General features: G+C 38.8%; 1 protein-coding gene across 1 annotated transcript in view; it reads left to right on the forward strand.

Moving 5' to 3' along the window:
• The window catches only part of SHB (SH2 domain containing adaptor protein B), a 57,551-nt gene that overhangs the window by 23,157 nt on the left and 7,563 nt on the right, over positions 1 to 26,831 (forward strand). Inside the window, exons 3-5 of the mRNA XM_066569628.1 lie at positions 11,238 to 11,453; positions 17,535 to 17,706; positions 21,917 to 22,036. Of these exons, the coding sequence (XP_066425725.1) occupies positions 11,238 to 11,453; positions 17,535 to 17,706; positions 21,917 to 22,036 (508 nt within the window). The remainder of the gene's footprint in view (positions 1 to 11,237; positions 11,454 to 17,534; positions 17,707 to 21,916; positions 22,037 to 26,831) is intronic.

Genomic DNA, 26,831 nt, shown 5'->3' on the forward strand with positions numbered 1-26,831 from the left:
GTGGAGAATTTGTTACCTGAATAATCAGCAATGTATGGGAGATGTAGACTGTTGCTGATGAGTTTTACAGGGCTTTGTTATATGGAGATGTAATAGCGATATTAAAAGAAAAAATGAGACATGCACTTGGGACAAAAAGTGATACAAAAATCCCTTGTCACTCTTGCCTGTATCTTCCATTATGCTTTGTTTTCCTTTTCTCTTTTATTCTTTTGCAAAGAGGCTTTTAGCCAAAGGAAATGTGAAAATGTTTAAGAGCAGCATGTTAATAAACAAGCTAGTGTCAGGATGACGAACCTGGGAATAGATATTTCTAGCCTAACCCTGATTTATTGTTTTTTAAAGGCAACTACTGGACTTTACGCATGCTATCAAGCCAGAAGGAATTTCTACCCTTTCCCTGGCTAGCTGTGCTCAACTTAAAGGTCCTGCTTGGGGGTCCTTCCCCCCCCCCTCCCCCCACAAACTAGTGAGATTTTTTTCTCAGAAGAACTTTCCCAATCATCCTCTTTCATATTATACTCTCACTTACTCAAATCACTTTGGGTTTTTTATCTGTGCTGTACAGAAGAGTTAAGTAGGCTCAAAAAAGCTGGTACAGGAAGTATTAGTTAAGCATGAGGTAAACAGAATAGTTCTTTGAAGGAACAAGATACCCTTTCAGCCCTGATATGTTGTCATCTTTATTGTGCTTAGCTTGCTAGTAAATGAATAAAATTTTTGCCTGCTTTTTTTGCTTCCAGACTCTGGAAATCCCAAGTGACAAAAATTTGAGTGAAACCTTCAGTAAATTAGGTCCGTTTTTGACATCAGCTGTAATGTAGTAGCTAGTATGCTTTTTTCAGTTAGGAAGCCCAAAACAGAGGAGTGCTTTCATATCCTTAGAAGTAAATGACACTTGAAGATTCAGCCGGTTAGTTTTGTGTCTGCTTTTGCCACAGAGACTGTACATCTTGCCACATCAGTTTACCAACAGTTTAATGTGGCTTCACAGCAGTGTCATAAAACAAACTTAAAACTTCAGTGAGAAGTGGTGAGAAACACAGTTTTTGTGCTCTTTGCATTTTATGTTGGGTCGCAAAAACGTACAGCTTCTCTCTTTCTCTGATTTCTGGCTATGAAGAACTCTGGTTGAAAATGCTCCTTTGGAGGAGCTCAAAAATCTATGCAAATACAGCTGTTCTTTATCATTCTGGCTGATAAAATTATTAGAGGCAGTTGTCTGCAGGAGCAGCCTGTTCCTTCTGGCTGAGGTCAGGTAAGCTTCATCTGGTTTTGGTGTGTGTTGGTGTGCTAATATGTCCATTAATCTTTGTTATCCCTACTCAGGTAAAGACCTAGGACACCTTCAGTGTGTTTCTGCTTGTGATGGACTGTGTTGTGCTACTGTGATTAAATTTGTTGAATAATACCAATGTACAAATAGAAGATGGAAATACTCAGTCTTCATCTGGGCTTGAGCAAGGCTATTCATTGTTCAGTTTCATGTGTAGGTGTCTTGGGAGAGTCCACATACATCTTGGATTTATGAAGCAGGATGTAAGCATGCAAAACTGATGCTATAGCAGGTTACACTAACAATTAAGAGCAACACAGGTAAACCTGGGGGAAATTAGGTTTGCCCAAAGGAACTCAGCTTGCTTTCTGCATTCATTTTCTGTGGATAATTTGAAAATTCACTGATGAAGTAGTGGGTTTTCTGCTGTTCTGATTCTTGTCCTTTGTACAGTTGAACAACAGTTGCACTTGTCTGGGATGGGCTGCAAGACAGAAAAGCATGAGCTTTTTCTAAGCAAGTCCTGCAGCAGCAGTTATGACTCTAATGCAGCCTGAGATTGCTGTGAAGGTGTCTGTGCTGCTGCCTCAGTTGAAATAGAAAGGGAAGAGTGAGATGAAGTTTAAAAAAAGGTGATGTCTTTCATATATACTCTTGATTTTGCATTATATTTTTGTAGAGTAGGACATACTATAGCTCTTTCCTTTGGCTGTGACATGCACCATCACTGAGATCCTGGCATCATGGTAGAATAATAGAGCATAACAAGACAGCCGCTCTTAACTATTCTTAAAAGATCTTTTTGTATCCGTCTCTTAAATAACAAAAAAAAACCCAGCAAAAAATAAAGCCTTCCACAGTTGTCTCCATGGGTGTGGTTTTGTGCATGGTAAATGTTTCCGTGTTCACTGTTGGGTGGTTTAGAGATGCATATTGAAAAGTAAGAGTGTAACTGGAAAATTTACCAGAAAGTGTTGACTCAGTTGCATCAGGATCAGGATTGCAATGAATTTTTATAACCTGACTTTTTCTCACTTGACCTAATTGGAAAATATTAAATATTGCTCTTCCAGATTTGTGATACTTCCATTGCAAGAAGTGAAAAAAGTACTGATTTATGATGTTTGCACATGACTGTCATTTGCTTTCTTAAAGCACCTGTTCTTAACCATTCTGTGCTGAATGCTAACCAGATTTATTTGCTGTTATGTATCAGTGTAAGCACAAATACTCTTGAGTGATGATGTGATAGACTGTATACGTGCAAACACTGCTGCATGTTCTGTACTGTTGTATAAGTCTTGTCCAAGGGGAAAACCCAACACTGTGTAAATGACAGATTACTCTGCAGGTGGGCTTCTAACTAGGAATGGACATCCAATCAGGGTTTACCTGAGTAGTATAATAATTACAGATACATCTGGAAATACAGGCAAAGTACTGAATATTAGCAGCTGCACAGCTCAGCACAGAGTATTTGAAACTTCCAAATGCTTGACACAAGTTTCTCCTTCCATCAATCCCTTGCTGAACTACTTGACATAATGAGTAAAGAGATCATAGGCCAAAGAGGATGAATTTTCCCAGTAATTTCAGTGTTCATATCCCTGTCACTTTTTCTGTGCTGTCAGCTGTCATTTAATGCATGCAAGGCATTGGATTGTGATAAGTAAAATCAATGGTTGCATGTAATGACAACCGAGCAGCTTTCTTCATCTAATCATGGGAAGGTAGAATTCTAAACTAAACCATTTTTTCTCCAGGGCTGAACAGCAAATGCAAACCATTTTTTATGTCTACATTAATGATCCTTATGGCATGCATGTGCAGAACTGTGCTAGATTTTAAATTTACATTGGAGTTACACAGTTGGAGTTATATTTGGAAGCTTGTATGTCCAAGAGGTGGTGATTTATCTTCATTAGGTGCTGAATACAGTTGCTAGATTATCCCCGTAACTCAGTTTGAATGGCAGAACAGAAAGATTTCAACTAGGACAATACTTCCCTTGGGGAAAGCGTGTAAAAGTGGGGAAAATTGCAAATAACCACAGTGGCTGATCTCTGCTGCTTGCAATTTGCCAGTTGGAAAATTGCAAATGGTCACTGTGGCAAATAATCACTGTGGCTGTTCCTTGCAGTGAACAGGAGAAAAACCAGATGGTTTAGCGTGCAGATGCTGTGTGGCTTTTAAGTCCTGCCAAAGGAGGAAACAGTACTGATAGTGCCTGCTCTGCCTGGAATGCTGGCTGGGGAAAGAGCTCTTACAAATGCATCAGATATTGCTTCCAAAGCTTTGACTTCTCTTTGTTTTCTTAGCATTTTTCTTTTTAAAAATTACTAATAAAGATAAAATAATGGACATTAGTCACCAGGAAAGTTTCAGGCTATGTTTTCAGCTGGCAGTTGTGGGTTTTGGGGTTTTTTTTGGTTGGTTGGCTGATTGTTTTTTAATCATGGTGATGCAGTCATTCACAGGCTGGATGAAAACAATGCATGATTCACATTTCTGTGTTCCTCTTGATGATGTGGCCACCAGGTCTATGGAATAAATCTGTTGTAGGAATTATTAAGTAGCAGTTCTTCTCCTTGCTTCTATGGCAAATGCTAGCAGGCGCCTAAAAGAAGATAACATGTCTCATCTGGCTGAAAATACATCTCGTCTGAGTTTGTTAAATCAGATATGGCATTTCTTCTCGCTACAAAAATCTACTGCCTTACTGTACCATGTAAGTTGTACCTGTAGGGAACTTCTTCCCACTACTTGTATCAAAGGGAAGAAGTCTGGAGGGAGGCCTCTATCTACTTACCTCTCCCACATCCCTAGGAGGCTGTGCTCAAAGCCAGTAACGTGCAGAAAAGAGAACTCCTTTCTGCATAATCTCATAGAATTAAACCTCCAGCTCTCAGGAAACAGTTCTCTATTTTGTCTTGGTCATATAAACTCCCTTTTGCTCCCATCTGGTTATTCCTTGCAACATCATCCTGAATATATAAAAATATATATTTATACTCATTAAAAATAATTTTGATCTCATTTGAAAATTTGATTCTTTTGACTAAGCTTTCAGCAAACAGAGACTCTCACAGGCAGACATGATGCAAGAAAATATCTTCCTTCTGTGTGAGTCTTGAGGAGCATTTAAATTATGAATGGTTTCTTCTTCCACTCCTGCCCTCTCTCAAGATAATTCCTGTGAAGGTGAGATTTTTTGTTTGTGAAGAGCAGTGGCAAGGGCATAAGGGGGCATCAGTAGCAGTCATGAGCAGAGCAGGACTGATCTAACTTCAGGAAACAGTCATATTCACTATAAACTTCTCTGTCCTGACATGGGACAGCTTTAGCTTGTTTAAAATACTCATTTAGATGTTGGTGTTAGGATGGCTTTCAAGGAGAATTTATTCTGTTTGTGCTAATCTTAAAACAAATATTTTGGGACACTGTAGTTTGTGTCCTGGGCTGATGAGAACTCTTGTACTAACTGGCGTACGTGGAAATTCCAGCACAGTGTTCTGTTTCCCAGAGGGCTTCTGTTCCCTCTTACCTCAAGAAATGAATGGTCTTTTACACAGCTTAGAAGTTTCAGAGTATGGAAAGGGGATCTTGAATTTTTTGGTTTGCACTGTTGCCACTTGGATTGCTCTGTTTAGGCCATGAAACAATGATTCTTGAATCCCAAAGATCAGTACTCCAGGCAGGTCAAGAAAACCTACAAACAAACCAGGAATGTGATGTAACTGGCTGGAGCAGCATCTGGAGTTGGCTCTTGGTCAAGCAGCAGTAAATGTACAGAGTTGCAGAGTTTTTTGGATTCTTTGTCCCCTTATCTAAATAAAAAGGGCATCCCTGCTCCTCTTCTGTCTTACTGAAAAATGTGCAAGGAGTAAGTAGGTCAGCAGCATCAAAGCACCTCCAAAGAGGCAAAGTCTGCAGAAATCAAGAATTTAAAACTGACAGTTAAACACTGCTTATTTATCAGAAAATATGGTGTTGAGGTGGAAGGCTTTATAGAATAAATTTCTGCCTTCAGGGAACTGGAGAAAGTTAATTTTTTTATTTCTTTGCCTCTGCCAAAAGAGAAATACATCTCCAAAGATAATCTTCATGTCCTTTAGAAACAGTAGGCTGTCCTTCCAGGCCACCAGGATTTAGGTGTTCTTCCCATGTGTTTTGTTTTTTTAATCAGCATACTTTGACTCCACCAACACCCACCCCTCCTCTTCCTCACCCTTCCCACCCACAAAGACAAATGTGTACTTCCTGTCTTCTTGGGCAGGGTAGTGGTTACTTGTTTTAATTCAGTACATACCTTCTGTGGAAAATATTAATGGGGGTTTTTTGCTGATTTATTGATATTTATCATAAACGGTCTTCTCCCTGCCTGCCCCTGCTCTGACTGGCCTAACAACTTTTCTTTATCAGAATTGCTGGAATGTAATGTTGCTTTGAATGCTTTTTCCTGGGGTAATGAGTCATACTTGGACTTTAGTAGTATTTCCGGCGTGATGCAGGCAATGTGAAGATGTTGGTTTTCACATCATGTGGTTATGCCAAGCCTTCACAAGGAACAGGGGAACAAATGTCTGTTCATTCCTGGAAAGTGGCTCACTTCTGAGTCATTTGGCTTCTGTTTGGAAGAAAAGATGAGGGAAGGAAGATCTTCTCATATCCAGCTTTTCCTTTAGCAAAATCTGGAATAATTACCATTGGGTGGCAGTTGCTGCGATCTGGAAGCAGAGGGAAAAGCAGTTTGATTTCTGGTGACCTGAGGGTAAAATTTTGAACAGAGGTAAAACTTAGCTTCTCTAATGAATAGGCTTTGTAGTAATAAAGCAAGAATTCTGCATCACAAGTCCTAAAATATTTTCATATTGTCTTTCCAAAATGGATTTGAAAAGAAGCAGTAATGGCGAGGCTTGGATAACTAAGCAATTGGCTGAGTATTTTGACCTGTTTATCTGGGAATTAATTCAATAGAAGCAAATGTTTGTATCAGGGTGATCTTTGCATTAATCTGTCTTATGCCTGTGGCAAACTGGCAAGTTACTGGTTGATTGCTGCCTGCCCATACACCTGGACCAAACAGCTCACTGCCCTTCAATGTGATTACTTGCCAGTTCAGTGGTTTTCCATTAGAGGCCTCAAGAGCAGAACATGTGTAAAGCAGAGGTCTGAGCATTTCAGAAAAACTTACGCCTTGATAGCAAGCACTCCTGCAGATGGGTCTTTGTTGTCTGTGATCAGATCTGGCCCTGATGTGACCTTTACCTGCTAGAGATTGCCAGGCTGTCAGGATAATGTCGGGGGGGGGAAATGCATCAGATGCTCAGCAATACCTCTCAATGTGAACCCTGAGCATTTTCAAATTTCTTTCTGCTTCCACTGATAATTTCTGGTTTTCAGTGGTAGGTTAGAATACAAGAAATGAAATTGGCTGTTGTCCTCAAACAGGCCTTGTTCCTGAGTTATGTTCTCACATACTTTTTTTTTTTTAAATATGCTATTTTATTTTTCCCAGACTTAGCCACAAAAAGCCAGTGTGCTCATAGCAAGTTCTCCAAACACTTTGTGGACTGCCCTTTTAGGGCTTTTGAATATAAAGTGTTTGAATCCACATTCCACAAGTTCTGCTGTTCATAATTCTTCTTTGACTATCCTACTTAAAGACAGGTTAGCCTGTTCTGTCATTGCAGAAACACTCCCTCTCCCTATGGGAAATTTTGTATATATAGGAGGAAAAGATGCAAGAAGTTGACTCTGTTAAGGCTATAGTTGCTTGCTTGCTTGCTTGCTTTAATTAAATACCTGTATCTTTCTGATGATAAATATTTGGTCTGTCTGTGTGCCTTGAAAAGTTTTGTTAGTTCCGGATAAAGTCGCTTCAGTGTTGAGATCCTTGTCACTGGAATTATCTGGTAGATTTGAGTATTCAGTGAGAATAGCAGCACAGTATATGTTGTTCGCTGCAGGCTGGCTACAGTTTTGCTCGTAGTCAATAGCAGGTTGTGTTTTTATTTGGTTAGTGGGAAACTAAATCCAGGTCAATGGGATTGAAGTTGTTTAAATGCTGACTTCTGGAAAGAGAGCAGAAAAAAAGGAGCCATCTGTAGTCTGAATCCAGAGGTAGGAGGACAGAAATTCTTCAAGCTGACAGCTTGACAGCTGTCCTCTGTACAATCTTATTCTAGCATAGTGTTTACATGTTAATGGGCGTTAAATAGATGAATGAAAAATCTACTGGGCTTCCTGCAAATAACTATGTATTTGAACAAATTTAACTGCATGCCAAAATGACCTTGAAAATCATTATACTTATATTAAAGGGTTTCTAGCAACAGCTGCTTGTTGGAGTTAGGAGTATTTCCAAGTATTTTGTTTCATGCTTTCTGAAATAGGATGAAGATTTATTCAGGAATGTGGCCAGCTAAACTCTGAGTTCTGGACTGCTGAATGGAGTTTAGTGCAGCTAAATGTCCTCTGTAAAATCCCTTCAATAGAATTCTGTTCTCTGTCCTGAGTATTGCTCTTAGGCTTGTCAGATACAAAGGGCTTAGATAACCCTTGTACTTTTCTTGAAAGTCAATTTTAGTGGTAGCTTTTCAGAAGTTGACCTTGCATCTTTGTACTATTTCCAGCATGAGACCTTCATAGTCAGATTTGTCTCACTAGGACAGGGCTTTTGGCTAGAGAAAGCAGCTGAGGAACTGGTAGGACTGTCATTTTAATTTGGCACTAGTCTTGAAAGTAGCTGAGATGGAGATGGGTCTGGTTTTTCACTTTTGCACCTGATATGTGTGGGCCCGTGCACTTTGAAATCTGACATACTGGCAAGTAAAAACAGCTTTATTGTGCCTCTCTTGATCAATCTGTAAGTTAATGTAACTATATCCAATTCCACTATAGTTTTCCCCGGTTTTCAGTGGAGCATGCATAAATTACAGATGGCTGTCAGACTGATAAAGAATCACCTATGTCTGTCTTACCACTGATGCTGTGATTGGTTGCATGCAATTTGTTTAAAAGTTTTCCCAATAGAATAACAGGGGTTGAAAAAAATCAGGCAATTGATATAAGGCAGGGATTTTGTCTCCTGCAGGTTTAGACTCTTCCTGCATATTAGATGTAGACGAGCAAGATGTGCTGTTACTGTGATGCAGGAACCCCAACCTGCACAGAGTCATTGTTCATTGTCCTTCATCACACAAATGTGCTGTTGTCTTCTATTATTCGATTATTGAATATCAAGTTTGCACTGAGCTATCTGTGTGTATAATGCTAACACTGCTTATGGTACAGATTCAGCTGTGCTGTCGTTCATTGAAAGGAACATTTTCTGACTTAGCTTTTAGTAAAATTAAGTAAAATTAATAAAAGTAAAATTACTTTTATTTACAAATACTCTCAAAGGTGAATTTTCAAGCATATTTATACAAAGCTTTACAAAAGAGATTGGAGATATGTGTGTAGAAGTGTGTGTGCATGCATGCATTTGTTTTCATATATCACAGAATCACCAGCTATGGTGAGTTGGAAGGGATCCACAAGGATCATTATTAAGTCCAGTTCCTGGCCCTGCACTTCCCTCCATCTAGGTTGTAGCTTTTCCTAGAAAAGCTTTTCTGTTTTAGAATCAAATATTCATAATTTTTCTAATTATGCTTCCTGAACATGAACCACCTACTATTTACTGGTAATCTTTTCTGTATGGCCTGATGCTTTGGTTTTCTGGGTAAAAGAAAAATGTCAGGCAAGAGTTCTTGTATTGAAATATGCTCACACACACAAAGAGCCAATTGCACAGCTGTATTTGGCACAGAAATTTGTGTTTGGCACTTCCAACTGATTCAGCTTCTGTTCCTCAGAAATGCACATTTCTTAGTGTAGCATTGACTGGGTCCACAGTGCGAAAGACAAAAAGATACATGCCACTTTTCTGACTTCAGAAAAAACCAAAATGTTTCTCTTTCTGAACCAAAGTATTCAAGAGAGCAGTGTATTCTTTCTATTACAGTTTTTTTTCTCAATGCAGCATTTTTTCTTGATGTGATTGTTCATAACTAGAAATGAAGAGGATGTGTCTTGCTTGTAGCATCAATTTTGGTGTATATTTCTTCAAAATTACCGTATTTTTAATGCATAAATGAAATAATTTTTTTTTTCAAGGAATAAGGGTACTGTCATTTTGCAGACTTTTCAGTGTGCTTTGAAGGGGTTTGGAGAAGTTACTTGATTATAATATTATTGTTGATATATTACTTGATTTATGACATTTGTTGAACTGCTCTAGATCTGTGCTTCATTTGTAGCTTAAAAAGTTCTCTCTCTGAGTCTTTTCATGACTTTGCAATTTGCTATATTATTGGTGTTCTTATTTTGTTGTTGCAGTGATCAGTATAATCACACAGCATCTGAAGTTGGAAGGGACCTCTTGATATTACATAATAAAAAATCCTGGTCAAGCAGATTCAGCTAGAATAGACTGCCCATAACTATGTCCAGTCAGATCTTGAATATCTCCAAAGATGGATACTTCACAGCCCCTCCAGGCAACCTATTTCTTTGTTTGACCATTACCACAGTCAAAATGTGCTTTCTTGTGTTCAGGTGGAATTGCACATTTTTTGACTTGTGCCTGTTATATCTTGGCCTGTCACTGGGCACTGTCAATAAAAGTCTTTCTCTGTGTTCTCTGTCTTCCATCAGGTATTTTTATGCATTGATAATGTCCCCACTAAAACTTGTTTTCTCCCAGCTAGCCAGTCTCAACTCTTTCAGTCTCTCCTCATATGAAAAGTGCTTCAGTCCCATTATTGAGCTTCATGGCCTTTTGCTGAAACTTCCTGCAGTATTCTGTGTTTTTCTTGTGCTGGGCAGATGAGAACTGGACCCAGCAGTCCAGATGTGGCCTCTCCAGTGCTGAGTAGAGGGGAAGAATCACATCTCTTGAACTGCATTCAGCACTCCTGATGCACCCCAAGTTGGGTTGTCCCTCATTCCTGTAAGGGTGGATTGCTGGCTTGTGTTTAACTTGCTGCCTTACAGGACCCCAAAGTCCTTCTCTGGTGAGCAGCTTTCTAGCCTGTTAGTCTGCCATTTTCCAGCCTCCCTGGGTCCATTTGAATGGTAGCACAGCCACCTGGTCTGTCATTCACTCCACCCAGTTTTGTATCAGTAGATGGAGGGACTGTGGCTTTGCCTAACCAAGGCTCTGTAAACTCAAAGAATGAAGACACTTCCCGTGACCTACCTGGTAACCTGTCCTGGGGCTGCCCCTCATACAAGGGGAAGAAGGTACCCACAATGTATCACTTGGATCTCTTGAGCTGCCTCTTGTGCCTGTTCCTCCTTACTGCTTCTTCTGATTCTGCCCAAAAAGGTTTGGTTCTGACTGCTTTTCGGGCAGCTGAGAGCTGCTGTTACGACTGCTTTGATGTGAGATAAGCTCTAATGCTTTTTTTTTTTTGTGTTCTTACTCTAGTTCATTTTTTGCTGATATTCTGTAGGTGTAAAGGCAGACAACTTTTTTAAATCAACATATACAATAGTACTGTGGGATTTTTTTTTTCTGTTCTTTGTGTCTTCAAATTTTGCTTTGGAACTATCTCTTCCTGAAGAACTAACTATACACAAATTTCAGTGTTGTTGGGAATTTATGTAGAGTTGCTTGTGAATGTGCTTTTTAGCAGCTGACATGGATTGTGTGCTTCCTGCAATCTGGCTCTGCATAAGCTGGGAAATGTTGGTGGAGGCATGAAGCTGTGGTGGTTAACTGGAGCAAACTTTTGCTTCCAGCCAGTTACCAATGTAGAGGTAGAATTTAGAAGTCTTGTACAAGCTTGTCATCTCTATAATTATGTGGCTATTAAGAAATGGGTGGAAGTTGAATGCTCTAAAATTATAGACTGTAATGATAAGACGTGGTTAGTAGTGATTCTGATGCAACTTTCCTCCTTGCCAACAGAGTTTCAACAGCAGGAAGGCCTGAAGTCCCATCAGAAAAACATGCAGCTCTATGACACACCCTATGAACCAGAAGGCAGTGGTGTGGAATCGGATTCTGAAAGTGTGGTGAGTCGCCATTTACGAGAAAGCAAATTGCCACAGGATGATGACAGGCCTGCAGATGAGTATGATCAGCCGTGGGAGTGGAACAAAGTCAGCATCCCAGCTTTGGCAGGTAGGATTCCTAGATCCCAGCCTCAAAATTCCCTCTCACAATTATACTATATATACTTGCCTTTGGGGTAAATCAAATAGTTATGCTCTTTTGTATATGTGTGTGTGAAGAAATGTCTGTAAAGTGAATGTGGGTCATCTAAATCTTTACCTACTGCAGAAGTACGAAACTGCACTTTTTGTTTGGTATTTCAGCCAACCTGTTGTCAATCATCTTAGCAACTTACTTCATAAAAGTTCTGATTCTCCTGCTCCTTCTCCCTTCCTACATTTTAATGGATGGGATGTAGATAGTGTTTATTGTTGAGTATCTCTGTGGTGAGGAACTTGCTTTGCAGGGTCCTGAAATTGTGGAGCTATTCTCAAAGGGACAGTGTGATGAAGTGTTGGGGGTGAGGCAGGGAGAAAAGAGGTGTGCCTCCAGGACCAAACATGGAAGAAGCCTGAGAGCAATGATTAGTGGGTAGTCAGTGTGCATTTATCCTAGGTAAATCCTGCTTGACAAACCTGTTTGCTTTCTGTGTTAAAACTACTAGATCTCTTAATGGAAAGAGAGCAGTAGGTCTCATCTGTGTAGACTTTAAGCTTTCAGGATGTTGTGCTGTGGCATCAGCTGTGTTTGGAATGTTGTAGCCCAGATGGGTGGACTAGTAGATCTGCAAAAACCTTTCAGAGTCATTGACCTCAAAGGGTAGTGTTAGTGATTCATACTCTTCCTGGAATCTCGTTACAAGTGTGATTCCTCCAAGGATATGTTCTGAAACCCTTCCTGTTTAGCATAGTTATTAGTAACCAAGAGCAGAAGGAGAGGAAATGCCCCTTATCAAGCTTGGAATAACAGCCAAGGGAGGGGAGGGGCTGCCATTCTGAGGGACTTGAACAGGCTGGAGAAATGGACTGACAACAAGCTTACAAAACCTAATGAGAACAGACCTAAAGACTTGCATCTGGAGCAAACTAACCCCCTGCAATGATATGGACCTAGATCTGGTCGACTTGCTGGGCTACAGTTTTGCTAGAAGGGGCTTAAACAGTCCTAGGGGAAGTGGACTAAATGTGGCTAGCAATACTCCTCACCATGATGAAGGCTAGTAGCATGCTTGCCTGTGTGAATAGGAGCAAGCCAGTGGATGAAGCAAAGTGACTGTCCCTCTTTACTTCATATTTCTTGAAGTATGCATAATGCTGTGGTAGAATTCTGATATAAGAGGGATGTCGATAAACGTTTTTGTTAGCATAGAGCCAACAAAGTGACATGAAGAGATGCTGAGAGACCTGGGCTTGCTTAGCCTGGAGAAGAGAAAACTTTGGGTGGGTCATAGTGGGAACTTTCTAATGCCTGTGAGGAGATCCTCTATAAGACGGAGCCAGTTTCTTCACAAATGAGCAGGTGTGTGATTGGAAGATGAGATATAAGATGAATCAGTAGAGGTTCTGACTCAAGTTGTTTTTTTCTCTGCAAGAACAGTCAAGTATTGGAAGCAATTATTCAAGGAGCTCTTGCAGTCTCCATTTTCAGGTTTTTTTCATCCTGTGGGAAGAAATGACTGGATAAACAACCTGATCTGATCACATAACTGCCCACAAAAGGTCGGTGTGAAAAGTAACTTTTCTTTCAAAAACCAGCAACTTCACTGCTTAATGATGCTGAGATGCAAGTTGTGGACCAGTATGCATCTGTCTCTAGTGAGATCACATTTCACAAATTTTTCAAATATTAATAAAGCAGCTACAGAGACTGGATTTTAAAAGTTAAGTCTAAAGAGTCATATATGGGCATATGTAAATTATTATCCTTCATGTATTGGTCATATAATATAAAATCTATGCGTTTTAATTAATTTGGATCTTGTGTTAACCTCTGTATTCATCTTTGTGTCCACTTTTTTGGTCTTTATGAGGTAAATTCTGAAAGAGGGTTTTTCTGAGTTGTTTTAAAATAAAGAATCCTAGTTTTGTTGTTTTTTTCCTTTATATCTACTTTTCAGTTTTTATATGTAACTGTAAATTAACAAGGTCAGTCCAATACAAGATTTTATCATTGACTTATGTGTAAATATTCTTTCAAGTACTATGCAGTTACGAAAGCACACAGAGCAAAATTTTGCTTTACCGAATTAATAGACTAAAGAGAGGTTTAATTAAATGGTATTATGATATGATTGATTTACTCACAGGTTCAGCATAGAGAATTGTTATTTAAAATAAGGAGAGTAAACACTTTTTGAGATTAATTAGATTTCTCTCATTACGGCTGCCATTCATTATAGATTAATTTGTTTTAGGTATAAGGTTATTTTAGATACAAGAGTTTCTTTTGTCACAAAGAAATGTCTAAGGATTGGCCGCAAGCCTGATTGCAAGCTGCTGTTTCATCTAGTGTCTCTAGAAATCATCTTTGTCCTAGGAATAGTAAATGTTTAAAATAAGGAATGAAGAGGTCAGCTCTGAAGTTTGAAATGGTGGAAAGTTTGCAATGGAGAAGTGTTGACCCCCTGCTCAGATGTATGAAGTGCCCTTCTGACTTAGTCGGTGGTTCCATAGTATAGATCTGGAAAGGGGTTTTTCAATTCTTAGCTGAGGTGGATTTTTCTGAAAAGTGCAGTGTTGGTCTAAGTACTAAAAATTCTAGCAATGGGTATGTCCCACTTTACAGGCCCACAATTACCATCTTCCAATTCTGTGGAACTGTGGAGATCCTGGAGAGATCCTCTGCTGAAACTTTCCTATTTTGTGGAATTCATCTGGAGGGAACAACACACATTTGTGATGAGAGTTGCAGACAGAGAGTCTTACGAAGCAAATGTTTTTGATTTGTCAGGTGATAAACTGTGGAAACAAAACAAAATCACCAGCGACACTAGAATTACCATGAACCTAATTACTCATGCAAGTCTTTGAAGGACAAAATTGTTCTTCTGCCATGATTTCAAGATTTGTTGCTGAAGCATAGCTAAAAGCTTTTTATCTCTAGCCTGGACTTTGAGATTTGTCAGAATGAAAGTGTGCACAAGCTATGAAGTGTGCTGAGGCTGAGGGCAGTGTGTCTGTGCTCTGACTCCTAAGGATGAGGCTGAGGCTGGTGTCATGCTGGCATTGTGGATGGAGCAAGATGTACATAGCCTATGGATTTTGCTGTGCTAAGAGATGTGTCCCTGTGTAGCAGAGCTGGAATGCAGCGTTTTGACTGTCTGCAGCTGGAGTTTTTTCACAAAGAATTTTGGGGTTGTTTTATTGGAGGCTGTCCAGCTGAAGCTAAAATGTGTTTTTGATGGCTTTTATGGGAAGCGAGCAGGTCTTGTTAGAACTCCTGCTGAGCTGGGCAGACTGGTTTGCCCAGAAGAGTTGAGGCTGGCAAAGCAACAGGAACAAAGTAGCTTCCAGGTACACAAGTCTGGCTGGAAAAGGAGATAGCACCAGGGAGAGCCCACTGGATAGATAGGAGATAGCATGGGCACCAGAGGGCCTATTGAAGAATGTCACACTGACACTGGCTTCCACTGAGTTTGTGAGAAATCTGTCCTCTTCAAACTGTTGTGTGGGCACAGAAAACATTGGGTAAAGGAAATGCTTGTGAAGTCTGTAAAGCCAGTCTTAGTATTGCGTTACAAAAATGTGACCCTCACTTACAAAGAGGGTCTCAATGGTCAAGAGGGCCATTTGGTAGCAATTTCCAGCACTGATCATGGGCTCATGGAAGAAGGACTTATAAATGCCAAACTTTTTCTGGCTTCTTCTGGTGTTGAATGGAAGGTGCTGCCTAGGACCCTGAGTGAGCTAAAGCAAGGGAATTCTGGCATGCCACTGTCACAGGGGTAGGGCAGGAATAACAGGGCAGTGGAAGAGAGGCCAGATGAGGAGTATGGAAGTAAAGTATTGCAGTCTATTCCATAACTGCAGTGGCTGGATATACTTTAGCTTTGTTTAAGAGAGGATTCATAGCAGCCAAAACTCAGATTACAGCATTGTGTGGGGAGGTACCTGAGTATCACACTTGTCACTTTAATCTGCTTGGATAGCCCTTCAAGACTGCTTCTTCCTGGGAAAAAAAAAAAAAAAGAAAAGGCCAGAAGTCCAGACACATGTCTGAACTTTTCAAACAGAGAAAAAGCCCCAACATTCAAAAGCATCTGAAATTTGACTTTGTCCTGTTTTTGGAGAATAGTTCCTATGTCTTATCATCATGTTAAGTGACTTTCCACACAAGCATATAAAGATAAAAAAAGAGGGAACATTTTTAAACTAAAAGAGGAGACATTTAGATTAGATGTTAGGAAGAAATTGTTTAGTCAAAGATGGTGAAGCAATGGAGCAGGTTGCTGTGTGTGAATTGTGGATAGCCCTTCCCTGGAACTGTTCAAAGCCAGGTTGGATGGGGCTCTGAATACTGTGGTTTAGTGGACAAAATCACTGCCTGTGGTGGCATCTCTTTGCTCTTGGGGTTTTGTGACTAGATAATCATTAATATCACTTCCAGCATCAAGCCATTCTGTGATTCTGTGTTATAATCGCAAGTTGTTAAAGAGTCAGAACTGCGTTTGTTATGTGAACGGAGTTTTTTGGCATCTGAAAGGCGTTCCTTGTTTGGAAGGTGACAATAAACTCATTGGATTTCAGAGAGTACCCAAGTTACATCCAGGTGTTTTTCTTAGAGTTAAAGTAATAATACTTCTCGTATATGTCACGGGCAGGTATCCACATGCAGTGTTTTTCCTTGTTATGCTAATCAGCTTTCATTCTCCAGTAATGAGGTTAAATCTGAGTTTATATTAAGAAAGAATCAGCATATTTCCACTATGTATACTTGGAATGTGATTGAATACGTTTGCCTAAATTTTACAATAAAAAAATTGTGCCTACTTTCTCTGAGTAGAGGGGCGATTTGGAAGTGTCCTAAGCTTCATGACAAAAGCATAAACAAATTTTTAAAAAACAGCTCCGAAACATTTTCCTCATCGAACATGTCTCTTTGCATTATCATTTTGAACTTGAACATTGCAGCTGTCTGCTTTAAAACACTTAATACTGTCAGCCACATGCCTACTTGGCTGTTTGTTATAGTAAGTTCACTTTTAAGTGCATGAGGCCTATAAGTGTTGCAGGGAGTTCCTTCAGTTTTCATCGTAACATTTTTCTCCAGTATTGCTGTTGAAACTCACATAGGGGCTGATTGAGCTGTTTGTGCTTGTGAGCACTGTGATTTTTACCTCCTGACACAGTCAAGGTTCTCTGCCTGGTCCTCACTAGATGGCCTTAATATACAATCATTTGCAGCTGGGAATGTTAATTTTTGATGAAGCAGCAAATCATAGAAGGCAATAAGAGTCAGGAATATGGTGTGGGTAGATTCTTTCACTGTTTCTGTCAACATTCTGTCCTTTAGTATTTTTTTTTTAATTGTAGCTATGTGGAATCTGTAAGTGTGGAATGAGAATGCTGACATCATTAGTATGTGCTTAGCTACAGGTGTTGCACTGCTCTAATAAATTACAGCTTTGCAAAATAAGTTGTATTTCTTTTCTTGGAATAATGTAGTTAGTGAGAGAAATGATGAAAGAATATCTTTCTTTTGTCATCTGTTTCCTAGACTTTAAAGGCAAAAGCTTTGTGCCAGCAGCATATGAGTGGATGCACTGTTAATTCTTTGCTGCTTGACAGTATTTCTGATATGGATGTTAGCTGCCTGATTTGCCCCCAGATCACTGTCAGGATGATACCACATAACCTGAGGCAAACTGATGTTCTCACTTATTTCCTTTTGGAATTATGGCAGGTGACTTAAGGCTCATTACTGTTACTTGTTTAACAGCATCAGCTCTGGAGGATCAAAGTATCACATGTCAAGATAAGCAGTAGTTATTATAAAATGGTTTAGAAGAGCATGAATTTTATTACTGGGAAAACAAGGGAGTTTTAGGACTGTACTCTGCATACCTGATACATATAACTTTGTAGATAAAGCATCTAAATGCTAGTGGGTATATGTTTATTCTCTGTGGGGTGTGACAACTGCTGTAAGTGCTACAACTCTTTTGGTCCTTGCTAACCTTGCCTGGAGAGGTAATTATTGTGTATCTTGCAGCCCAGTTTAATGGAAGAGGGAAACGGCAAGCATCTCCTCCTCCCTCAAATGACCAGCACAGGCAATTAAGAGCACCTGGAGGAGGCTTTAAACCTATCAAACATGGCAGTCCAGAATTTTGTGGGATCCTGGGAGAGAGAATAGATCCAACTATTCAACTGGAAAAGCAGATGTAAGTAAGCACAGTAATTGCTCTCTAGCTCTTTGCCTCTCCATTTACAGGAGCAGTAAGTACCCAGATCCTACTGTCCAGCTTCCCTCCTCAGTATCCCCAAAGCCCCAAAGATTTACTCTTACTAGTTCTGCAAATTATAAGTAATTTTTGTGGGGTGGCAAAATAGTGTTAAACAGGAAACTCACCTCAGAAACAGTGAATTTTATCTGTTAAGTATTCAGTTATTCCATTTTCAACCTTGTTGTTTATACTGCATTAGGGAGAAAAAAGTTGTATTTCACATATAACCAAATTCTGTTTAAAGCTACATGAAACCAATATATTTGTGGCTGCAGAGGAGCATGTTTCTAATACATCAGATTTGCCTTGCATCTGGCAGTGATTTTCCTCCAGGGAGAGAATGATAAAACCACTTAAACAGCTTTCAGATAAGAGATTGTTATTTCTACCCTTGTGCTATCAAACTTGAGAGTGGTATTTAGATGCACTTCTATCTAATTCAGGTTCCAGGTGAATTCCCTGTAGTAAATTGTCTGGTATTCACAAGAGTGGCCTCTGTCCTGCCTCATTGTTGCCCTTCCTTGAACAATTTGGACAAGACTGGCTTGTGGTGGAATGACCCACTGTCCTGTATCATATCAAAGGTGCAGCCTCAGAGAAGGGGCCAGAATTCCTGCTACACAGAGAAAAATCCTGAAAAGTAAAAAAGTAGAGCAATTTACAAAAATTAAAGTGATATTCCTGGTCACTGAGAAGCCAGTGGAGTCATGCAGTTAAGTGAAGAAGCTGTGTCTTGAATCCCTGAAGGCAGTCCACTCCAGAAACTGTCATTCTGGGTCAGAGGCAGAATTTATTTGCACTGGAGAGGGAGGGCATAATTTAGCATGGATGTGAGTATGTACTTTGTGAGAATACTTTGTTCCTTAATGCTAGTGGTATTGAAAGGATTAAGAATCCTTTTACTTAAAACCCTCAGTAGGAGGGTTTGAGAGGAGGTAGTTCTAGAAATTGCTTTCCCTTTGACGTTCTATTTTTCAGACAGTATTTGGTAGCATGAGTTTGAAACAGATAATATCATCCACATGTTTTCATGTTCCATCTAATCAACCTCAGCCTTTGAACCATCTGCCCATTCACTGATTGTATGCTTATCTCCAGTAGAGGAAGTACCAACCATTATTGTGAAATCAGTCACTGATACTGTTAGGTAAATAACTAAAAGGCTGTAAATTTAACTGTAGATTTGATCCTTCAAGTTGGGTAGTTCCAGCTTGCCAAAGTCACTCGCCCAATCCCAAATATATTAAAAATAACTGCAGGAAGGAGAGTGTCTGTTACCTACTTTTTGACTCACAAATATGCTGTGGTGTCATTCTGTCTTTTAGTATAACTGCAGTTAAATGTTACAATTGAAAACTGCAGGTCTAGTTTTTCCTTCTTAACTATTCAAATGTTAGTGACATGAGGGGTTTTTTTGTTTCTTCAGCATGATGGATCAAACCTCAAATGAATGCAGTTAACAATGATGCATCATAAAATGAAAGAGTCCCCATTTATTTTACCATAGAATATTCATAATAATTCATATTACTCATTTTAGTAGTCTGAGACATCTCCACAGCACATGCCAAGCCCTTCCTTCTTTTTCTTCAAAAGTGGGGTCTGTTTTTGCAGAAAGGAATACAAGAGCTAAAGAAAAGGATGCACACAAATTGGCAAGTGGATGGGTAGGTTAGGATATTCCCCAAACACGCAGAAATACCAAGGTGAGTTAGTATATTAAGAAAATATTTTTAGTTACTTGTGACTGAGGAATCTGTAACTCTGAACTTACTAACTCACGCACCCAGGGGAATCAAAGTAATTTGTTCTATTTCCTCAATAACAGTGTAAAGAAAAAGTGTTCTGCTGTTTCCATTGTCTTATTGAAAGTGAATCCCTCCCAGACTTATAATCAAGATCTTGTGGTTTCCTGTTTTGCTCTAACTCAGAAATAGAGTAGTATTGTGCATTATATAAGCTGTAATAACTTAGTATACTTACTGTATAATTGATGCTGCTCTCCTGTCTTCAGTGGAGTTGTGGCCCCTTAGTGGCCGAAACGTGACCATTGACAAAGTAAGGGACGTCAGGAAGAGCATTCTGTAAACCACAATCAGGGTACTTTCAAACCTGGGAGGAGATCCTGTTAAGGGTCAAAGTGTGTGATTATGTTAGAATTTTGCTTTAAGGTTTGGATTGTGTGCATGTGTTTTCCAGGATATCTTAGAAGACATTGAGGTTATTCAATACTTTTGCACTGATGTCTTTCACAAGCTGTCATTGCACTTTTTTAAGACCACATCACTGATGTTTGAATTTTTGACCTTTCTTCATAAATGCTTGTATGCTGCCATTTCAAAAAATGAGCACACCCAGGACAAACAGACCCAATGCAGCTGAACAGCAAATCTCTCAGGAACTTAAAGCTGATTATCGCACTTTGCTTATCGCACTAGGTAGCTGTAACAGGAGCAATCAGAGTGTCCCAATTACATGGGCATATGACTCACAAGCAATTACACTTCTGGATACTGCTGCTTACTGTCAGGTGTAGCCAAAACAGCTTCCAGGCGTCACATCTGAATCAGATGTCTCATCCACTGTTTACTTTCAACTCTTAAAAGCAGGTTTTTCTTCCTCAAACCAGCCCTGTGTTCTTGTTCCATTTCTCTCTGAATATCAGAGTTCAGTATCTCCCTTCTTTTGGTAAGGTAATATTTCACTTTTGTTTTATTGGCCCTTTGGGGAGAAAAGAAAATAAAAATAATTGTAGCTAACAGGAAAAGTTTTTAAATTCTCCCAAATCCATTTCTTGATTCACACTTGTATTAATATTATTCTGTCACACTCAGAATGCAGTCTAGTCTTTAAATTCCTTGTAAGAAATATCCTTCACCAGTAAATATATAATGGGACATGAGGAGGAGCCTGCCTGAAATAATTTGTATCTGTGTCTCCATCTTATTTGTGAAGGGAAGAAGCTGTCAGGGCCTCCCTTTCTAGTCTGTCTTGACTATACAAATATAACTTCTCTTTAGTTCCCTCTAATGCAGACTTTGGTTTTAATCAAGCACTCAATGAATTTTTAATTTGGGCACCAACTTAATTTTTTTAGCATATTCATCAGATTTGACAATGGAGTCACCAGCAAGAGGCAGTTAAGGGAATTATTTCTGTCAAAAAGGTTTATCTGATCTTTAGTCACCTATCTTTTAATTGGAGCATCTTTCTTAAAGTAAGAACAAATGGAATTAAACTCTTTTACACAAAGCAAGCAACAGTTCCTGGTAAGAACAGACAGAGAGCACTTCTGATGTGTTCATTCTTGCTTAGGCAGACGTGGTAGTGTCACATAATGTTTCAAAGTGCACCTGGCAATTGCAAGGAGGGAGAGATCTTCCTCAGAGCCACGTTTGACACAGGGCCAGACACGTTACATTGCTCTGGAAACTTAGGGAAGGGTCAAAGTGCTTACTCCTGGAGTCTCAGATTTTGAAAGCTGATACAGAGCAGCATGCACTGAGAAGCTTCTTTGTTTGCAGTGGCTAAGTTCAGTGAAGGACCCACCTCTCTCACCCAATTTCCTTTTTTCCCTGAATTGTTCACATCCACTCTACAGATCCACCAGAGATTTATCTAAAGCTCTCAGAATTGCCACAGCTTTGTTTAAAATGTGCCTTTTCGATAGATCTTCACCCTTTATCACTCTTCTCCTTTTTCAAAGATTTATTTTAGCAAATCTTTTCCACTGTTAACTATTCATATGCTCCATGTGTGATCTTCAGTTTCTTTGCTTTTGTTGTTTATTTTGTGTATTAGTTTTAAAACTGATATATCCCAGGGATGAAATAGAACAAATTGTATATCATGGATCTGTTTGCAAGACAGATTATAATGTGTTTCTCTAAATGAGAATTTCTTACATAAACATGGACACCAATCTCATTGCGTGGTTTCCTATCTGAGTTTTCCCCTCAGCTGACAGGAACGAGAAGCCTCCACAATTTGTAATAACTTCATCCAGAGCTTTTTATCCATAATATATTAGATTTTAAAGGTATCCATGTGCTATTGGTAGCAATTCACACCTTAAAAAATTAAGTAGTTAAAGCAGTATGAGTGGGAATGTTTATGTATGTTAATTAACCTCTTTGCTTTTTTGTAGATGGTATCATGGAGCAATAAGTCGGACAGATGCAGAAAACCTGTTGCGTTTATGTAAGGAGTGTAGCTACCTTGTAAGAAATAGTCAAACAAGCAAGCATGACTATTCACTTTCACTGAAGTAAGTACTTTTCAGTAAAACATAGTAAATGTTTTTATAAGGCCTAACTTCTCTGGTGCCATATGAGAAAATTACCCAGTTTGTTGCTGCACTGTTTTAGCTCCGAAGGACTGTGTGATGTATAGTTACAGTCACTGAATTAGTATCTTCCTGTCAGGGGATGTTAATAGGTTTTTAGTCTTCATTTGGTGTCCACTCGACTAAATAAACTTGGATTTTTTTTTTCTGGTTCTAATTTGAAATGCTCCTGCTGCTTCTGCTTTTGGCTGAATAAGAAACTGTATTGTTAGGGGATTTTATTCCTTTTGTTTTGTTTGCTTAACTGGAGTAAAGCTCTACAGCATTGTTACAGTTCTTGGAAGTAAAAAGCCCAGGATTGAGGATGAAAGATCTACAGAATTAGGAAATTAGCAGTATTCTAGTCTTAGCACTGCTCTGAATCTGCCTTACCTAGCTTAGGCTGAGTAGGATACATTACAGATGTCTTTAACCCATCATAATACAAATTCATAAACTCTTGGGGTTGGAAGGGAGGATTAAAGATCATCTAGCCCAATTCTCCCACCCATAACAGGATAATGAGTTCACTTCATTTTCTAGCTGAGGAAGATTGCCAAGGTTTTGTGTGCAGGAGAAGAAGCCCGTTTACCTTGGTATAGGCTGTACAGGTGCAAAGGGAAATGTTTCCTTTCTTTCCTTCATGCAGGATAGGGTCTGATGTGGAACCTAACCTTCCAAGTAGTGCTGGGGTATAGGCCAACTTACCCTTTTCACTAGCATTACTCCTGCCAGATTGGCTTTTATACCATTACTTCACAGGTGTGTTCTAAAAATACATTTTACTGCTGGGATGATGGTGATACCTGATTGTAACAAACACTTTAATAAATAGCACCAAAGTGGTTCCTTTTTTTTATAATTTTAAAATTCCATTCTAGGACTTGAGAAGAAAATTATTTTGTAGAGTGTATTTTAAATCACTATTCCTCTGTATTATTTTTGGGATCTATCTGTAATGCAGAGGTTTGCCTTGAGCTGGAACACATCTGCTTTAGAATTGTGGTTGAGTTCCTGTTATCTCTTTTGTAATTTGATCTCTGTATACTCCGATATAGGTGTCTTCTAGATATTTTCAAACACTGAAGCATTAATGGCACAAGCTTTGGAATAAATTTTCCCTCAGGCCTAAACTGTCCCTTAAATTCAAAGTCTTGGAATATGGCCTATTTTTTAAAGTGTTTCACTTAATTCTTGCATCAGCCCAGTGATTTTTGTTATTCTGCCAGAATAACAAAACACACATCCAGAGGAAAGGTGACAGTTAAAATTATATTTTGCTGTTTTGGACAGCTGCATTCATGCCTTTAGTATCCTTTTGTAGTCTCTTTGGACAGAACTGTGATGTTTCCATTGCCTATAAAGGTGTCTTTTTGCTTCTTAGGGACCTTTAGTACCATGTGTGAGTCAGCTTTTTTTTTTTCTTTTGTTAAGTGTTTCATTTCTGCTTTAGGGGAAAAAGTAAGACTCACATCCTGATTTTGTACTGAGATTAAGTAACAGTGATTTAAAATCTATTCTTCTGTTTCATGTGACAAGCTTTTTCTAAAAACAAAACAGAAAGCAAAAACCAAACTCAAACCACTTCACTCTATTTTTTAGTTTTCTCTAATATCAAAAGATTTTTTCCCAAAACACAGCAATGAGAATCTACCCAAATATTACCTGTATTTGAAAAGTGAAAAGATGGTCGAACTTGGTCATTTTCTTTTAATATAGTTGAATATTTCATAATGGAGACATCTCTGAAGACCTTTTTTTTTCCCATAGCAGGAAGTCTTTTTATATTCTGTGGACATTGAGAGAGTCAGACAGGCTTGACTTGCATGGGTAATTTGCGTGAGATATCTGTCTGGTTCAAAATCCAAAAATTATCATTCCAAATATAATGAAATGAGTGTGAAAATAGCTTTATTTCTAAATTAAACTGCATCTGGGTATAAAACAGTCATTGAGGTAGTTTAAGTTGCTCATGTCAATGTTTGTCACTTTGAGATGGTGTAGTTTACACAGTCAAATTTAATTGCATGTGGATTAGCTATCTCTGTGGGCATCAGAGAAGGTTTTATTGAAGTACACATTTATATTGCCCAGCTCAGTTAGAAACAAGGAATTGGTATTGTTAATGACAAGTGTTTGAAGCTAAAAGCATCTTTCTATGGATTGGGATCCAAAATGGATTGGGATCCAAAGACCTAAGCCTCCTTGTCAGCATTGTTTAAATTCTGCACAGCAGAAGAGTAAAAAAATATGATCTACCTTCCCAGAACAAAATTATCCCAAAGGCATGAGGAGCAGCTGTACATTCTCTTGAATCTCCTCTGTCAGCCCTGGATTGTTCCTTGTTTCCTCTTCTCTGCATTCCTTCAGGGTTGTACATATTTGGCTTGCTCACACCCACCCACTCTTTCTTTAAACACAATTATAATTGCAGAAGGCTGGGTAAAAATTGCAGACCCATACTCCTGATAAATGTGCTGTGACAAGAAATTCCTTGCTGCTATTGAAATGGCTAGTTTTAAATTCCTTGTCTGAGACCCGTTCTTTACTAACAAGCACTCTGGTGAAAAAGGTAGAAGTAGGTGTGCAAATGAAAGAGGGAGAGTCATTTCTTACTTATAAATGTTTTAGGTGTTCAGCAATTACTTCATAACATTAAGCTCACAGAGATGCCTTTCTGATGTAGCAATAGAACAGGATCTCAGGATGGGGTTATCATATTTCAGTCTTGCTCAGTAAAGACCAGGCACCAGCTGGGCTCTACTAGCTAATCCTTTCAGTCAGGATTTCCCCCTCCCAAGGCTCTTGCAGCAGTGTGCATCATGCCCACACCACTTCATTTCCTGACTCACATTTCAGTTTTGGCAAATGTGGCTGTTCTTAATTTTATATAGGGACTATCTCACAAATTAACTAAATGTGCAGTCTGTGAGCAAAACAGTAATGGGCATTGCTTTCTGATCTGTCAGATAGTTCCTGCACAATCACAGCCACTGGAAGTACAGAGCTGAATTCAGAGAGGGTGGTGCCTTTTGACATCCTGATTCTGTGGATTCGTAAACAGGCATGTGGTTTCCCTGAATAGCAAAGGAAGCTGCAAGCTATGGGGTTTTTTTGTCATTACAGTCTGTAGAAGTGGTCTTGATTTCCAAAGTTGAGTACATAAACTTTGAGTAGTTCAGGGTTCTGGATAAATGCTGGATTTGCACCTTTCTGTTGATTTTCTTCTTGGAAGTAAATCTCATAATACTGTAAAAATAACAAGTTTTTTCCTGTCAGTATAATTTACAAAGAGGTCGTGGGATTTTTGATGGGTCTCTAAATTAGCAATTGAATAAAAGTATTTAAAAGTGTATTACTAGTCTATTGTTAGCCTAAACCATAAAGATAAGGTCCTGGCTGTTAGCAGGAACTATGGATTCTGTCACTTCTATGGACAGCCCAACAAGCTGAGGATTCTCATTACCTTCAAAGCAGTAGATGGGAACTGGTTATAGAGGATGGAGCCTGGGCTTAGTCTTAGTAGTGATTTTCAGACATTGGGTGCAAATGAACACTTGTACACCTTGTTTGTTTGTAGAGGAAGAGATGTTTATTGTATCATGGAGACGTTGCCTGATTGCTGTCAGGTGTAGAATGACAGTGTTGTGTATAATATGCTTGAAAAAGCAAAGCTGAAGCAGGGAAAACAGTTAATAGGCCAGCCTCTTAATGTCTCCAGTAAATGATTTTTCAGTTGTTTTTTGGGTTGGTTTTTTTTTTTGTGGGTTTTTTTTCTTTTTTTTTTTTTTTGGTGTTTTTTTTTTTTTTTCTTGGTCTGGCTTTAAGCTGTGAGATTTTATTTTATTTTCTTTTTGCTGTACATAGGCTTTGTTTAAGTTACAGCATGTAACACAAGTTAAAATTATGAAATGGAAAATCATTTTAGAGTGGAAAAATAACACAATATATATTTCCTACATTGCTAGAATTTTTTTTTCTGATGATATTGCAAAGTTGTTGCTTTTTTCTTTATGCAAGTGATGTTTCATCAAAATTAATGCAGAAAAATCTGTTCTGACAAAACAGTGCTTTTTTCAGCAAAAATAGGGTTCAGAAGACTAGGTCAAACTTTCTGATTGTGAACACTGAATCATGTTTCAAAGCCATTAATATTTCCTGGAAAAAATACTAGGTTTAATATCTAATTAATATTTATTACAGCTGCTTTTATCACACTTCATGCATAAGATCAAAAAAGCACATTCTATTTAACTGTCTGCCCAATTCCTTTCTCATCCTCACTGGGTTTTGAAAACTGAAAGAAAATATATGGGGAGGTTGGGATTCCAAGTCTCTTGGTATTATGGTTGTGTTGCCAAACATTTTAAGCAAGGTGTGACTGACTATTAGTCATGTATCAAGTTTGTGTCTGTGTAAACATCTGTGATTGAGAGTTCCAAAGAAATTTGGTGCAGGGATCAGCAATTAGCATTTTTTTCTGTGTTTGAAACTCATGGGAATGGTTGCAAAAAGGAAAGAAAGGGTAGAATATTGTCTCTAGTAGCACTGTTTTGTCACTGTCAATTGAATGAAAATGTGGTGAAGAGTTGTTGCAACATTTGAAAAAACCACAATGGTACTTAGGATTCACACAGTAACAATATCACATGCTGTAGTTCAGGTCCCAGCACCTTCTCTTACAAAATGTGTATGTCTTGTCTCTTCAAGGCACTGGCTCTTACCAGTGTTCACATAT

The sequence above is a fragment of the Molothrus aeneus genome, chromosome Z, assembly GCF_037042795.1.
Source record: "Molothrus aeneus isolate 106 chromosome Z, BPBGC_Maene_1.0, whole genome shotgun sequence".
Lineage (NCBI taxonomy): Eukaryota > Metazoa > Chordata > Aves > Passeriformes > Icteridae > Molothrus > Molothrus aeneus.